Source organism: Neolamprologus multifasciatus, chromosome 12, assembly GCF_963576455.1.
Source record: "Neolamprologus multifasciatus chromosome 12, fNeoMul1.2, whole genome shotgun sequence".
Lineage (NCBI taxonomy): Eukaryota > Metazoa > Chordata > Actinopteri > Cichliformes > Cichlidae > Neolamprologus > Neolamprologus multifasciatus.
This window is the reverse complement of record NC_140450.1, coordinates 35,113,081-35,127,656: the sequence shown is the minus strand read 5'-3', so window position 1 is coordinate 35,127,656 and position 14,576 is coordinate 35,113,081. Positions and strand designations below refer to the sequence as shown.

The 14,576-nt window shown below is 41.1% G+C and overlaps 1 protein-coding gene across 2 annotated transcripts in view; it reads right to left on the bottom strand.

Annotated features, from left to right (window-relative positions):
* Nucleotides 1-223: 223 nt before the first annotated feature.
* LOC146507440 (protein crumbs homolog 1-like) overlaps nt 224-14,576 on the bottom strand; it is a 39,880-nt gene continuing 25,527 nt past the window's right edge. The window contains exons 8-14 of one of the 2 annotated variants that reach the window (XR_014877232.1): nt 13,217-13,758; nt 11,748-11,913; nt 8,202-9,063; nt 5,069-5,185; nt 4,800-4,926; nt 1,273-4,593; nt 224-1,229 (exon numbers count right to left, since the gene is read on the bottom strand). Coding sequence is in view for 1 of the 2 variants with exons in the window: in XM_085180550.1 (XP_085036676.1) it covers nt 4,372-4,593; nt 4,800-4,926; nt 5,069-5,185; nt 8,202-9,063; nt 11,748-11,913; nt 13,217-13,758 (2,036 nt within the window). In the remaining variant the exon portion in view is untranslated. Of the gene's footprint in view, nt 4,594-4,799; nt 4,927-5,068; nt 5,186-8,201; nt 9,064-11,747; nt 11,914-13,216; nt 13,759-14,576 lie in introns of both variants that reach the window. The other variant, XM_085180550.1, reaches the window with a different exon arrangement.

Genomic DNA, 14,576 nt, shown 5'->3' with positions numbered 1-14,576 from the left:
AGGGCTGGAATACAGGGCTGGAACGTCTATTACCGCGGGAGCATCATTGTACTGGATTTCCGCCATAACCCGCCGCGTACCATAAGAACGCCGAAGGTCTCCTTTTGCGTTCCTCAGGAACGCCGCGGGACGTGACAAAACGTCGGCATGTTACGCCTCGGGAGTGAGAACGGGCTGAATATACACGTCACTGACGTCACAGAGGAAAAAAAGATCATCCATGTTAAACATTTTGGTGTTTTATTTTTACTTTAACACTGATTAAGACACATTTCAAAATAACCTGATCCCATATCCAGCCTCATTTCTCTTATATACATAAACAAACACCATAAACACTGATGGGAAATATACATTTTGCTTTACACACACGAGCTTTGTAAGACCGTTACAGTCTCAGTGTGCTGACCCATTAATGTCACTCATAAACCAAATAACACAACAACGAAACCAAACTGTCAGTGCTCTCTGAACAGACTGTAATCTTTTGGAGTCGGGTGCCTCGTGCACAGATCTAACATGGCACAGTTTCAGTAAAAACACCACCAGTGTAAAAGTCATTATTATCATTCTGTACATAGTTGAGATATTTATCTACCCTGTGCATATTCTGTTAAAAGACATTGTGTAATACTGTATGTATACTTCAATCAACATGTGATTAAAGTATTATACGTCATCTCTAAGATGCAAAACACCTAAAATGCTACAAATACACAGGATCCTATGAAGGCACGTACCTCTACATTCACTTTAAAGGGGCCAATTAAGGATTTCAGGCTGTTATTAAACACTATGGGAGCCCTGCAGAAATATAAACAAGCCTGACTAATAATTACCACACAGTATGATTATTTCCACAGAAAACCTCATGAATAACCACATTTATCTCACCAGCATAGTCCAGCCAACACTTACATATTAAAGGGCATCAAGGTTGCAAGACTTGCAAATAAAGCCTCTGAATTTACAGTAAATAGTGCAGGAATATTTTTATTCTGTTAAATTTATATATGTCATGCCTTGATGATTGGGATGTTTGCTTGGGGTGTCTATTTCTGCATTTACGATTAAACTCTGTGCATGCAGAGGACACAAGGTAAACTGTAACTTAAACTCTAATGTTTTAAATCTTCAAAAAATAAACAGATAATGAGCAGAATTATGTGGATATTACACTGCTTAAGATAATAAGAAAAACTCTGAGCATTAATGTGTAGGTGTAAAAGCTTCCTCATTGCCCAGCTGATGTTTTTCAGTCTGACTGAAGACATTTACTTGTTCAGCAATATCAACAGCATTTCATATTCAGGTCTAAGTTTTGGCTTCCACTTCCTTCCAAATGTGCTGTATGGGCGTGAGCTCTTCCACAAATCAATTAAGAACATTTATGTTTGGAATTTACATACAATGACAATAAAACAGAGATTTATAAGCACATAACTGAACTTTAGCAAAAGAAAAGACCGAACCAAGAACAAAGTGTAAGCGCTGTCGGAGCACCAAAACATCTGAACTATAACACAGTCTGCCAACACGTTTCTCTTCTACACATCCTATGCAAAATAAAACTAATCTACGATATATAACGATCACGTTTGTTGTAACCTCACAATCGGAATAACCTTCCTTAAGATCTGTCTCGAGTAGAACAGCAGCTTTGCTCCTCAGTGGAAATCCGGCACCTCACGAACCCAATAAAACAGAAACGGAGATGAATACTTTTGGCCACCGATCTGTATTAGGGCAGATGTGATTGGCTGGATGAAACAAAATCAGTGTAAACTTCAAACATGAAACATTCACAATATTCAGCTGTCACTTGTGTGTGTTTCCATGATTTTTAAAGTTTTACATGAGTGTATGACCTCTGCACCATCCATTAACTGTAAAGGTCAGCAGCACTGGTGAATACAGAGTAAAAGGCAAGTGAGCAGGTGAACAGGACTACAAACTTTCAAATATTCCTGTAATTGTTAACTTGAATGGTCAAATTCAGTCTGATCAGTATTTATGAAACAATATAAAACAACAGGCTTAAATTAAGCGAAATGATTGGTCGCAGTGGATAAACACTGGAATGTATAAACATGTAATAATGGTATGTGTGTTTCTTTGTGTATTCACGTCCACAAACACAGGTGTGACCTCCTCGGACTACAGCAGTAACATTTCTACAACAAAACACGTAAAATACATCAAAATAAACAAACATAAAAACAAATTCAGTGGTTTCAACTTTTGCAGCAAAGTAAACACAGCATAGAGACAAGCAAACAACAATGACATTAGAATCACTCAATAATAAAGAGTGGATGGTGTGGTTGACTGTGTTGAGTCATACAGTGCACATTGACAATATAATACAGCAGTTTGTTTTTTTACTCCTACTTTCGCCACAGCGATGTCTCGCCACGCGCTCCGTTTAGAGTTCTGATCTCATTTTCCATCACACAAACTTTCCAGAGAATTCTCATTCCCAACGCGTCGTGTAGCGTGAAATGAGCCGCTCCGGATTCTTGAATCCAACAGAATGACGCTCGCGGCGCTAACACACGCTTAGAGCAGAGGTTCTAACCCAGGGGTGGGCAATCTCAGTCCACGAGGGCCGGTGTCCTGCAGGTTTTAGATGTGTCCTCGAACCAACACAGCTGATTTAAATGCTAAATGACCTCCTCAACATGTCCTGAAGTTCTCCAGAGGCCTGGAAACGAACTAATCATGTGATTCCGGTGTGTTGACCCAGGGTGAGATCTAAAACCTGCAGGACACCGGCCCTCGAGGACTGAGATGGCCGACCCCTGCTCTAACCTTAACCCTATCAGACAGTGTTTTCTAAAGTGATTCGTGGTCAGAATGCATTGACATGTAGAGATTCATTCCAAACGGCTCTCATGCCTCTGAACATGCCGAGGATTTGTCACGTAGCGTCGGTATGTTACGTGTTGGAACCTTCTGTACTGTTTTATTCACACAAACCTGAGCCAGATGTGCTCCGTGAGTAATACTGCATTGTACTTTAACCTCTTAACGCACGATCTGATATCCTCGTGTTGGTGTTGTTCCCAGATCATCATACTAACGGATCAACATTGCAAGTGACCAATCAGAATGTTGTGATGTCATACTTTTGCGACTTCGGGAAAAACCGGCGTAAAACAAAAAACTGTACTTAAGCTGCGAGAAACCGCCTTTGTCCGCCGATCAACGGACCCTGACCCTTTAATAAACGCTAAGCAGAATTGATATTGTCCTTGCAACATTGGAATTTCATAAATGCACGAATGGGTTGGTGCGCAAAAGAATAACGTCACAATAATGTGATTGGTCACTTGCAATGTTGAACCTGGAACAACATTTTCATGATGATCTGGGAACAACACCAACACGACGATATCAGATCATCCCCTCTTAACATCCACCAGGTCACCAGTAACACAACTAAGGTGAGGGTTAGAGTTGGGTTTGTTTTCTAAAAGACTACGACGAAGTCTCATCAAATCCTTTGGCATTGCAGTTTTTGTTTGTTTGTTAATAGCATTTTCAATATTTTTAAATTGGAAAATTTGCATAAAAAGGTGAGCATATATATCAACCAACGCCTAACTGTAGTTGAGTCGCTCGTAACCTGATTTTGAAACGTTAACAATGCTCTTTTCCAGTGGGACATCGTTTATATCAGGCAAGTGGAATCCCTGTTTATTTAACATCAAGGTAATTTAATTCAAAATGCATTCTTTCAGACAAAAAGCTTCACTGTGGAAGGAAAGAAAGGAAAATCAGATGGCAAAACCCAATATGGCAAAAAGATGACGGATATAAAAATGACGCAAACTTCAGTGTGTGACTACAACTACCACAAACAGTGGGGAACAGAGTAGTGCGCAACATGCACGGATCAGCCACAGCATGAAAACCAGTTAAAACCTCGGGTCTGTCACTGGGACGAGCTGCAGACATTTCGGTCCGTTTAGCTTCTGATCACATCCCATAAAAGCTCAGATCTGGACCTGAGCACTTTGGAGTTCAGCTCCACATGTCGGGCTCTCGCTCTACTCCTGAGCCCTTGTTGTGGTGCAGTTTTTTTCTTCTTTCCTTTTTACTTATGCAAAACAGATTTAGTGTGAAAACTTCTCAGAGAGCTAAACATCGAATGACCAAACTCTTCCTACCAGCACAGTCTGAGTTTGCCTCTGTCAGCAGTCTTCACCTATAAGTTGTGAATGTCACAAGTTTTTCTAGAGAGAAAATGTGATACTGATTATTTCGTTACCTCTTTCCTTGTGCAAAGGATAACACTGAGCACTATTTGATCTCTCGCCCTTAATATGCATCCTTTGGATGTAAGTCTGTGAGGAAAGGCTTCAAGCCTTAGATAAGCCTCTCTTCTGGGGGCACTTTGAGGACGCTGCCCATTTCCAGTCTGGCCCCAGCTACTTCCTGTGAGCTGGGGCTGTATGTGCCCTCTGATTGACGCTTCTTTCGCGCTGTCATGATGAGAAAAAACACCACCAGGATGGCCAGTAAGACACATAGAGTGGTCAAAGGAATGGCCACTGCCAACCATGGAACTCGCTCTGTTTGTTCCTCTTTCTGCAAGAGAACAGCACAGACCAGCTTAGTTTGAAGTGTGGATGAAGACTGAAGCACAGTTTCAAGCACTGCTCTGGAAGTTTAATCACATTTTCTCTTGTAGCTAAAGGAAACCCGACTCAAATAAAGGCATTTTTACCCATTGAGCAGAACTAAGCACATTAACTTACAACTAGTTTTGGTGAATGGAGCTGTGTGTCACTTACATCGCTTTCGCAAAGCGTGCCAGTGTATCCTGACACACACACACACTGGAAGTGGTTGAGTCTGTCCAGACAGGTGGCACCGTTGAGACAAGGGCTGGACTCACACTCATCTATTTCTGTCTCACACCTGAAACACATCAGCAGGTTTTAGCACAATACTGACTGACAGAGCAGCAGCTCACATGTGCACTTCTGACCTTTCTACTTAGATGTGGTTCACATGTACTTTTAAAAGTGGAGGAGGAGTGCGTGCAGTGTCGTGCTCTTACCTGTCTCCAGCATATCCTGGCTTGCAGGTACAGTTGCCCCCAGAGTCACCTCCAATACAAACTCCTCCGTTAAGACACTCAGTGTTCGCATTGCATGCCACAGGAGGAAACCGCCATCTATTAGACACACAAACACATTTTCTCAAGGAGGCTTTCGACAGCAGAGCTTCAGCTAATGATTATTTTTAGTAGCTGAAGCTCATCAGCTCTTCTGGTTATTGGATATTTTGTTCCGTAAAACACAGGACTGGAAAAACAGACTGGAAAAACAAGTCTTTCAGAAGCTGGAACCATCAAATGTTTGGCATTTCTGTTTGTTTCAGATGACACTGGCAGATTATTCAGGTTGATCACCTAGTTTGTTAATTTCTTATAGAGTGTTTAAGTGCTATTCTAGTAAAAAATAATAGTTTTCAGGGCACATTTATATTGAAAAAAGGATAAAACACAACGTTAAATGGTAAGTGTTACCTGAAGCGAGCTTCAGTTATAACATGAGGCCAAATTTATGCAGCAAAGAGAAAAAAATCACACAGCTGTGGGTGAAAATGAAGAATTGTTGTAAAGAGAAGCAACAGATGGCCCCGCCCCTCCCTGAGCCTGGTTCTGCCGGAGGTTTCTTCCTGTTAAAAGGGAGTTTTTCCTTCCCACTGTCGCCAAAGTGCTGCTCATAGGGGATCATATGATTGTTGGGTTTTTCTCTGTATCTATGAAGCGCCTTGAGGCGACTTTTGTTGTGATTTGGCGCTATATAAATAAAATTGAATAAAATTGAATTGAATTGAATTGAACTTCTTGACAGTTGACAGAGAAAGTCCAGGCGCAAGAAGGAGTGTAAACGATGGTCAGCAGGGCAGAGCACTTACACTGATGGTAGCTAATTCTAGCTTGTGTGCTAATGCAAACTGGTTGATAACAGATGTAGCAATGTACTGAATGGCTAATGAAAGCTGATTCATCAAAACATGTTGGGTTTATCTTGCTTGCCTTTACTTGATAGATGCTTTAGACAGTAAGGGTCTAAAAAAAGAAACAATGCCCGTTTTGTGCTATTTAAAGTACAGCGAGATCGCTGCTTTACTAGCTTAATATTTTCAGACATGAAATATTGGTTCATACATTAGACCAGCGGTTCCCAAAGTGGGGGGCGCAGAGCCATTGTAGGGGGGGCAAAGTATGACTAAAAAAAAAAGACTGCTTGGACAATGCTAGCATAATGGACACGTTATTGACGGGGCTCCCACACAAACACAAGATTTTCTTGTAAAACAAAGGGGGGCTAGCAAAACAAGTTTGGGAACCACTGCATTACACAATAAATGCTACAACAAGCTGCTAGAAATAAGCAGCCGGCTAACAAATCGATCTGAAATAAATCTCTGCACAACGTTCAGGCAGCCTGTAATCATCCTTTGAAAGAATAATTTTAAATTCTTTAAGAATGTAAATAAAAAGTAACAACTGCAGGAGAAATTTCAATATAGAACCAGGCAAAGTTTTGCCTGGTGCAGTTTTGCACATTTAACCCTGAGAGGTCACATTTAACCCGCGGGGTCATTTTTTGACCCCACGTGTTTTGATTCTTCAAAATCTTTAAAATGAAAAGTTGTAATATATTCATATTCCAGGCATTCTTCATAAAACATGTTTGGGACATGAGGCCATTTGCATTTGTATTTATTTTTTCATTATTTTTTAAAAATTGCAGTTCTTGTATCACTACCCCACTCTTCCACAAGTGGCGTCAAAAATGAGCCCAAGCAGTTCCTATGAAATCTTCTATGAGCCTTAAATTTTAGCAACTCCGACCGTCCCACTTACACTTCTGATGTCAGCAGTCTCACCACCCAGGTCATTTTTACACAGCAACATATATGTAAGTATTATCTCCATTTATGAACTTGTTTTTCATTGTACCGTCCATGTGTTTTTGGGAGTCCTCTGCATAACCCCTTGTAAAAGGAAACTATGTCAATTTGAAGATATTTGCCATTTCTTGCACTTTACATATGGGACCTGTCCCTGATCAACTGCAGGTAGGAATTCATCCCCAGTGATTGTGTTACAGTGGATGAACAACTTTCAGAGGTATGACCCAGCTTCTACAGTATACCGAGTAAGCCCGCCAAGTATGGCATAAAAATCTTCTGGGTTTGTGATGCACGCATCCCATATGCAACTGATGGGATCGTGTACTTAGGCAGACAACCAGGGGACGACACCCAGAAGAATCTGGGGGAAAACACTGACAGTCAGTTGTGCAGTGGATTCAGACACACAGGCCACAACATCACCACTGACAACTTCTTCACCATCTTGCAGAGCATCTCCTTGAGAAGTTTCTGACTATTGTGGAAACTTTGCGACAGAACAAGCCAGACATTCTTCCAGTCATGAAGGCTTCCAGGTCCAGAGATGTCCACAACCTGCATCCCTGATGCAATGGGAAGGTGTGGAGTGAAAAAAGAACGGCTGCAGGAAAGAAGCACACAGGGCCAGCAGAAGAAGAAGAGGTGCCCGCTGTGTCCAAGAAACAAAGATCGCAAAGCCACTGATTGCTGTTTGAAATGCAATACCCCTGTGTGCAATGATCACAGCCGGAAGCAAGTAGTTTGTGACAGCTGCACGCAGTGAGAGGAGATCAGATGTTTTTGTTGTGTTATGGTCTCCGGACCTCTTTTTGTCCTCCAGACATGGGGACAGACATGTTTGACACCTGATTGATTGACTGATTGTTCAGTGCTAAAATGTAAATGAAAGTAAACAATGTACATGTCAAAAATGAAATTTCTCTTTTGTTTGAACAAAATATATAATCTTAATCAAAATGAGAGAAACGTCTTTAATTCATTGCAAAAGCGCTTTGATTTTGTGGAGGGGGGGGGGGGTAGTGATACAAAAACTGCAATTTCTTAAAATTAATGAAAAAATAATTACAAATGCAGTTTTATGAGGAATACCTGGAATAAGAAAATGTTACAACTCTTCATTTTAAAGATTTTGAAGAAAAACAACCCAGTTTATTGCAAAAACGCTTTGTTTTTATTTGGGGTCATTTTTGACCCCACTGGAAGAATGTAGGTATTGGTAGGTTAAAAACATGCGCTGTAGAGAAGCTGAAGGCTATACTCACTGGCAACGCTTTCCAATGTATCCAGGAGGACACGAACAGGTGTGAGTTTCCTGTGTTTCCACACAGTCTCCTCCATTCTCACACTTGAACTCCAGACAGTTATCCACCTCTTCCCCACAGTCCTTCCCTTTGTATCCAGGCTCACATTCACACTGGAAGTCTGCCAGGAGGTCTTTACATGTACCGTAGACACAAGGAGTTGAAGAACACTCATTTATCTCAGTTTCACACAGCTCCCCCTCCCATCCAGGTGTGCAGCTGCAGTTAAACTCATTAAACTGGTCCTGACACACACCCTGGTTGAGACAGGGCTGCGAATCACAAATAGGTGCACCTCGGCACCCGATGCTTGGCTCGTGGCCCCCCACTCTGGTGAATCGGCTCATCTGAGGTGGATCTGCTACCTTTACGAGTGGTAGGTAGACCCCACCCAGCCTCACCTCTCCTAAACATCCTGTGTATTTTTCTGCCAGCCAGATTTTGGTGTCATTGAGAAAGTTGAGGTTGCCAGTCGTTCCAAAGCTGACACCAGCTCTCTGTCCATCTATGGTGAGGCGCCAGCGCGATTCTGCCTGTGTCGGGTCAACCATGGTGAGCTGAATGTGATGCCATGCCCCATCGGCGATCGTCCTGTCGCTCGTGAAGGCCTGCAGCTCTGCACCATCCCCGCTGTCCAGTTTGACCAGCAGGCTGGAGTTGAGCAGGCCCAGGCAGAAGACCTCGGTTGTGTTGACAGAACGCAGCAAGATCCCGTTCTCATCCCGTGTTCGTACGTTCATGGTGATGTTGGTTATGGAGCTCAGCAGGGAGCTTTGGGCAAAGTACTGGAGAGAATTGTCCTGGAAAATGGCTTCAGTTAAACCTGTGAGGGGAAAACGTCATGAGAGTTACTGGCACTAACAAACAGGTATGTTAGGAAACAATGTTTGAAAAAATAAACGCTGCTGGTTCAGAGACATCACGTTAATTTTCACCTCCACCAAGGAGGTCATTGTTTGATTTGTCTGCTGGTCTTTCCTGAAGGATATGGATGAAAATTTGATCAGAGTTGAGACTTCGCCCACCTTAGACGTCTTTTAGAGTCGAATCTTGACTCGGGAAGTATTGAATAACACTGTAAGACTGAAATCATAAGACTTCTGTGGCAAACACTTTGTAAAAATGGGAGGAAAGAATTACTTTTAGAATTAGATGAGCACTAAAAATGATTCCTGCTAAGTGATTAAGTCTCAATCAATCAGTCACACACAACTTTCACAGACTCGGGGTTCAAGTGTCCAAAGAGACTTTGACACATGGACTGGAGGATCTGGGGATCAATCCACTGACCTTCTGACTGATATACCATCTGCTCTACCAATGCCTAGTCTATCATATTTGATACATCAGATTTTAGTACGTAAGTCTTCTACATCAGCAGTGGGATTTCTTGCTTTCCCTCCAAAAAACCTAAATAAATTGCAAAATTCATTTTTAAGCACAAAATTGCAAAAAAGAACCAGAAATATCAAAGATTATATAAATTCATATCCAGATTATTTTGATTATTTAAAGAGCTAAATGATTAGCTGTAGCACCAACAAAGAGTAACACTTGATAACTAAACAATATAGTTCTGTAGAACCATTTTCATGTTGCTCTCTGTGCCACTTCAATGCTGCTACACAGTAAAAGCCGTCTTTCAGGTCCAGACGACCTACAGTGACAGATTGGGCGTGATACAACCATTCCAACCTGCACCTCTGGCTAACCAGCATGCCTGTCGCCACGACCTAGCAAAGAAGCGCCTGAAAAGAGTTTCAGTAAGGCCTTCTAGCTATCCACTGGGCTCTCCTTGTGTAATGACTCGAAAAACATCTGGCTGTCACTCGAGACACTATTTTGAGGGAATTGACCCCATTCAGTGTTTTGGACCATCGAAAAGGTCTTGGCAGATTCGGCAGGCTCGTTATAACCGTTATTATGGTGCACGGTAAGTGATATGTTTAAAAGTTGGGTAGGACATCCTGTGACAAACCACTGGTTTGTATTTATGGGAGGGGGTGTTACGGCCCTAGCTGGGCCTCCTGAAACTGCCCTTGTGTGGGCGTGGTGTTTTTCTCCGCCTCCTCCTCTCTTGCCACGCCTACCCCCTAGAGGTGGGAATCACCATACATCCCATGATACGATATTATCACAATACTTAACCCACGATACGATATTATTGCAATTTTTAAAAATATTTTGCGATATTCAGATTCTGTACATAAAGGTAAACTTTATCAATATTCATTTTCTCTAATATCAAAGTGTCACACTCAGTCTTTCTCTCATTTCAGTTTGATTGTTGACAAACTGAACGGTTTGTATTACAGTCTAGTCCAACTTAACTGAATCAACCATCTGGTACAATTATAGCTATTCTGAACTATGCAGTTTATGAAAACTATGCAGCCCCTTCAGCAACTGAAGAATTTGAAAGTAAATTAAAACAAAATATAATTTTACATTAAATAAAAAAGTTTTAAACTTAATTAAAATAAAACATGTCTTAAATTAAAATAAGTAAACTGTCATGTTTATTGCTGCCATAAAAAAGTTAAACACATTTGGACAGTGAAGGAATGTCAGGATTCTTGCTCAGAAAAAGGATCAACATGCTCTGAAGTCAGAGCACAAAAACTTTTTTGTAACAAAATATCAATTTCTGCTGTCCCTGTATCGATACATTAGTAGCAAACAAAATATCACCATGCTACACAGTATCGATTTTTCCCCCCACCCCTACTACCCCCTCTGTTTCTCTCACTCTCCTCTCTCCCCAGGACACAGCTGCTCTTAGTTAGCCTCGTTTGCCACCTGAATCCAGTCAGAAATCACCTCTGAGGCTAGTTAAGCTGGGGATGAGCTGTGAGCAGCGTGGTTTTTTCTCTGGTGTTCTCACATTGGGTGTCGAAGTTGTCGGGAGAGATCCTATAGTGTGGAAGCAGTGTGCAGTGTAACTGCTTCACGTGAGTAGTGTGGGCTCGTGGGCCTCGGCAGCAGTAAAGCTAGCTGCTGCTAGCGACAGGGTGAGCTGGTGGGCCCCTGGAAGTGCCTCCTCGTGGTGTGGAGTTTTTGTTTGGTTGTTGTGTTCTTTGTTGTTGCAACCTTTTTTCCTTTTTCCAAGTGTTATTGGTAAAACGGCGTTGCCGGCTCTTTATGTTAAGATTATCTAAAATAAAGACTATTTTATTTACTATAAACACCTGTCTGTTTTCCTTTCATTCTGTTCTGGACTCATTTGTTACGGGTCCCCTCACTCGCATGCCTAGACCCCTTCGGGGGAACGTAACAAAGCCATATAAACTATTTCAATATGATGCAACATAATGTTTATGCACCTGCTACAGAGCCGTTAAGGTCACCGAGTCTCTCTGTCGATCTCATGAGACGTCCTCCTAAAAATCTAATGTTAAAAACTTTAATAAAAGATTCCTGATTTAAAAGAAAAAGAGCAGAAACAAATAAACCTGAATCTCTGGTTTGAAAAACCACAGTGCCAATCACTGCTCAGGGATTACTCACACTCGTAACCATCCTGCAGCTCCATGCAGCGCACTCCCTCAGGGCAGGGCTTTTCGACGCACCACAAGCGAGTCTCGCATAGTTGACCCCGGTACTTGGTGGAGCAGTTGCATCTGAAGTCATTCCAGGTTACCTGACACTGTCCACCATTGAAGCACGGTTCATCCTGTGCACAGACAAACACAGATGGATGGATTAGACCATCGCTTGTAAAATCTCTCGCCTGATGCGACCGCATAGGTTAAGGCTACTAAGAGGATTGAGCGCTAACTTACAGATCAGATTCTCAACCAGATGAATGATAATAGGGTTATCACAACCAAGCTATTAGACAGTCCTGCAATTGCCATGAGATACAAGAGCCATATATTTTCCCATAAATCAACTTTGCAGCGTATATTAACCCTTTAAGACCTACCATAGAACCAAGTCCGCCAGAGCTTATATTATATTTTTACATGCTGTGGAGCCATTTTTGGGAGCATTTCAAGTTGCTATACATCAATACAACCATTATAACCTACATTTTAATAATATGTCTGCATTAAGTGCATAGTAATTACATAAATTGCAAAAAAGTGCAATAAACTACAAAAAAATTGAAAATCGTTTTTGTTTTTTTAACATATATTTCTAGTTAGAGAAATTTAAGAGGCTTATCCCTCAAAACTGTAAATACAAAAAAGTTGCACAAAATAGTTTCCCACCACAGGAAATTTATTTTGAGTGTCTTCATAGTTTTATTTTTGAAATACACCAATTTTTATACACTGCAGGAAAAACGAAAATAAATATTATAATGCAAATTTGCAAAAAAGCAGCATATGCATCAAAATAAACTATTTCCAGCAGTGCAATATGAGTCCTAAGCATCCCAGAAACCACACAGAAAGTCATAAAGTCAAACATAACTTTTAAAAACACCAGTATAGGCTCATGAGGCCCTGATGGTAAAAAACTAAATTTCTGCGAAAAATGACGTCACTTCCGGTTTCGGGCAGGTCATGGCAGACATGCGATAGTTCGTGCTGATGGACGTAGGAAGTGTTACAAACAGCTGATCGGATCTGCAAAGTGTGTTTCTGGAATATTATGTTTTTGTTGCTGCAAGTGCTTTTTATGCAGTTTTTGCAAAGCTATATGTGGAAGGAAACTGTGACCGAGGACAAGCTGATGGTATAAGATGGAAGTACAACTCCTCCGGTTTCATATGCAAAAAAGATTATTGCGCTAGCTCACGTGGTTGCAGAGCTACCGGGATTTAAAAGTAGTTACGCAAAACAGAGCGTGCCCGCTCCGACCGGCTTTAAAGGGTTAATAACTCTCATTTCATTTTCATTTTGTCTGTGGTTAAATAGAAAAACCTCACTGTGAGAAGACTGTACTTACCAATCCATCACCATAATAAATGATTATAAATAAAACTGTAAATCATGAGAAATTAAACAGGGATGCACCACATCCTTTACCTTGCACGTATCATCACTTTGGCATCCTGGCAGCAGGTTATCCTCGGTGCTTGCCTGGTAAACCTCCATCCCCTCCGGATAACCTTCAGCAACCAGATGCTTGTGATCCAGTCGAATGTCCTGCAGACAGCCCTTGAAGTTTCCACCCCAGGCGTTCGTGCTCTTGCCTGCAGGGAGCCCTCCAACATATGCCACATCCCCGGCTTCTACACTCACATTTCCTAAGGCACGATTATTGCCCGCTTTGGGAAAAACCACATGGCCACAATGTACCTTTACAATCACCAAATTATTTTTCCCGTCAGTAACTGATCTCGCTTCTGAGAGAAGCGTGGTGTGAGGACTGTAGAGAGCAACAGTGCCTTCTTTCAGGTAGATAGTCAGGTAGGCGTCTCCTTCTCGATGAAACTGCAGGAGCATGCCGCTGTGTTTGAGAGAGCGCATAAAAAACGAGATGCTAAAGTTGTCACCGTGAGTTTCTGATATGTTGAACATAGAGTAGCTGGTGCTGTTTTCATGTCCAAAGGTCCAGGAAGGGTACTCTGAAGTAGGGGGAAGAAGGACAGAGTTTTAGTGTTTTATCTCATGAACTATTAGATTTTATTATATTTATTATGCAAATGTATTCGGGGTTTTTTTCATATTAAGATTTTAAGTACTAAACAAATGACGAGCACTGTGACATGTATGAATCAGGCTGACTGCAGAGGTTGGTTAGTGAGTTCTTCAGTAGCATCAGTAGCATTTACTATTACATTCTTTCTTTATGATATTAGAATTTCATTATGATTATTTGTGTGATATGATATGATCTTATCATATAAGATCCCAGAGCAAACAGTAATTTCTTTAATTCAAAAACTAAAGGTAATTGGCTAAATTAGTTTAAATTAAGTTGTGCAGAAACCACAACTGCACACTAAGGTAAAATAAAAAGGTGTTACTCAGTTTTTAACTAATGCATTTTGGGTCATTTTCTTTGTGAATAAATTTTATATTTTATTACTTTACATTCTGTACTCAGTATTTCTGAAACAATTTCATTCAATTTTCTTTTATTTCTATAGTTTAATTTCACAACAACAACAATCCCCTCAAACAGAACCGGCTTTGAACGATTCCCAGCTTCACGATTCCACCGCTGAAGACTTGGCCTCTGCTTGAACATTATGAACAGATTTTGACCAATGTTATTATTTAAAAGGAAGCCAAAGTCTGATAAAACATGTTTGCTTAGTTTCACTCTTGCAATTCTAGTTTTGGTGGCAATTACTCTTAGCTGGTAAGAGGTGATTTTGCTTAATATAACCAGTGTTGGTCAAGTTACTTGAAAAAAGTAATCAGTAACTAATTACTTCCC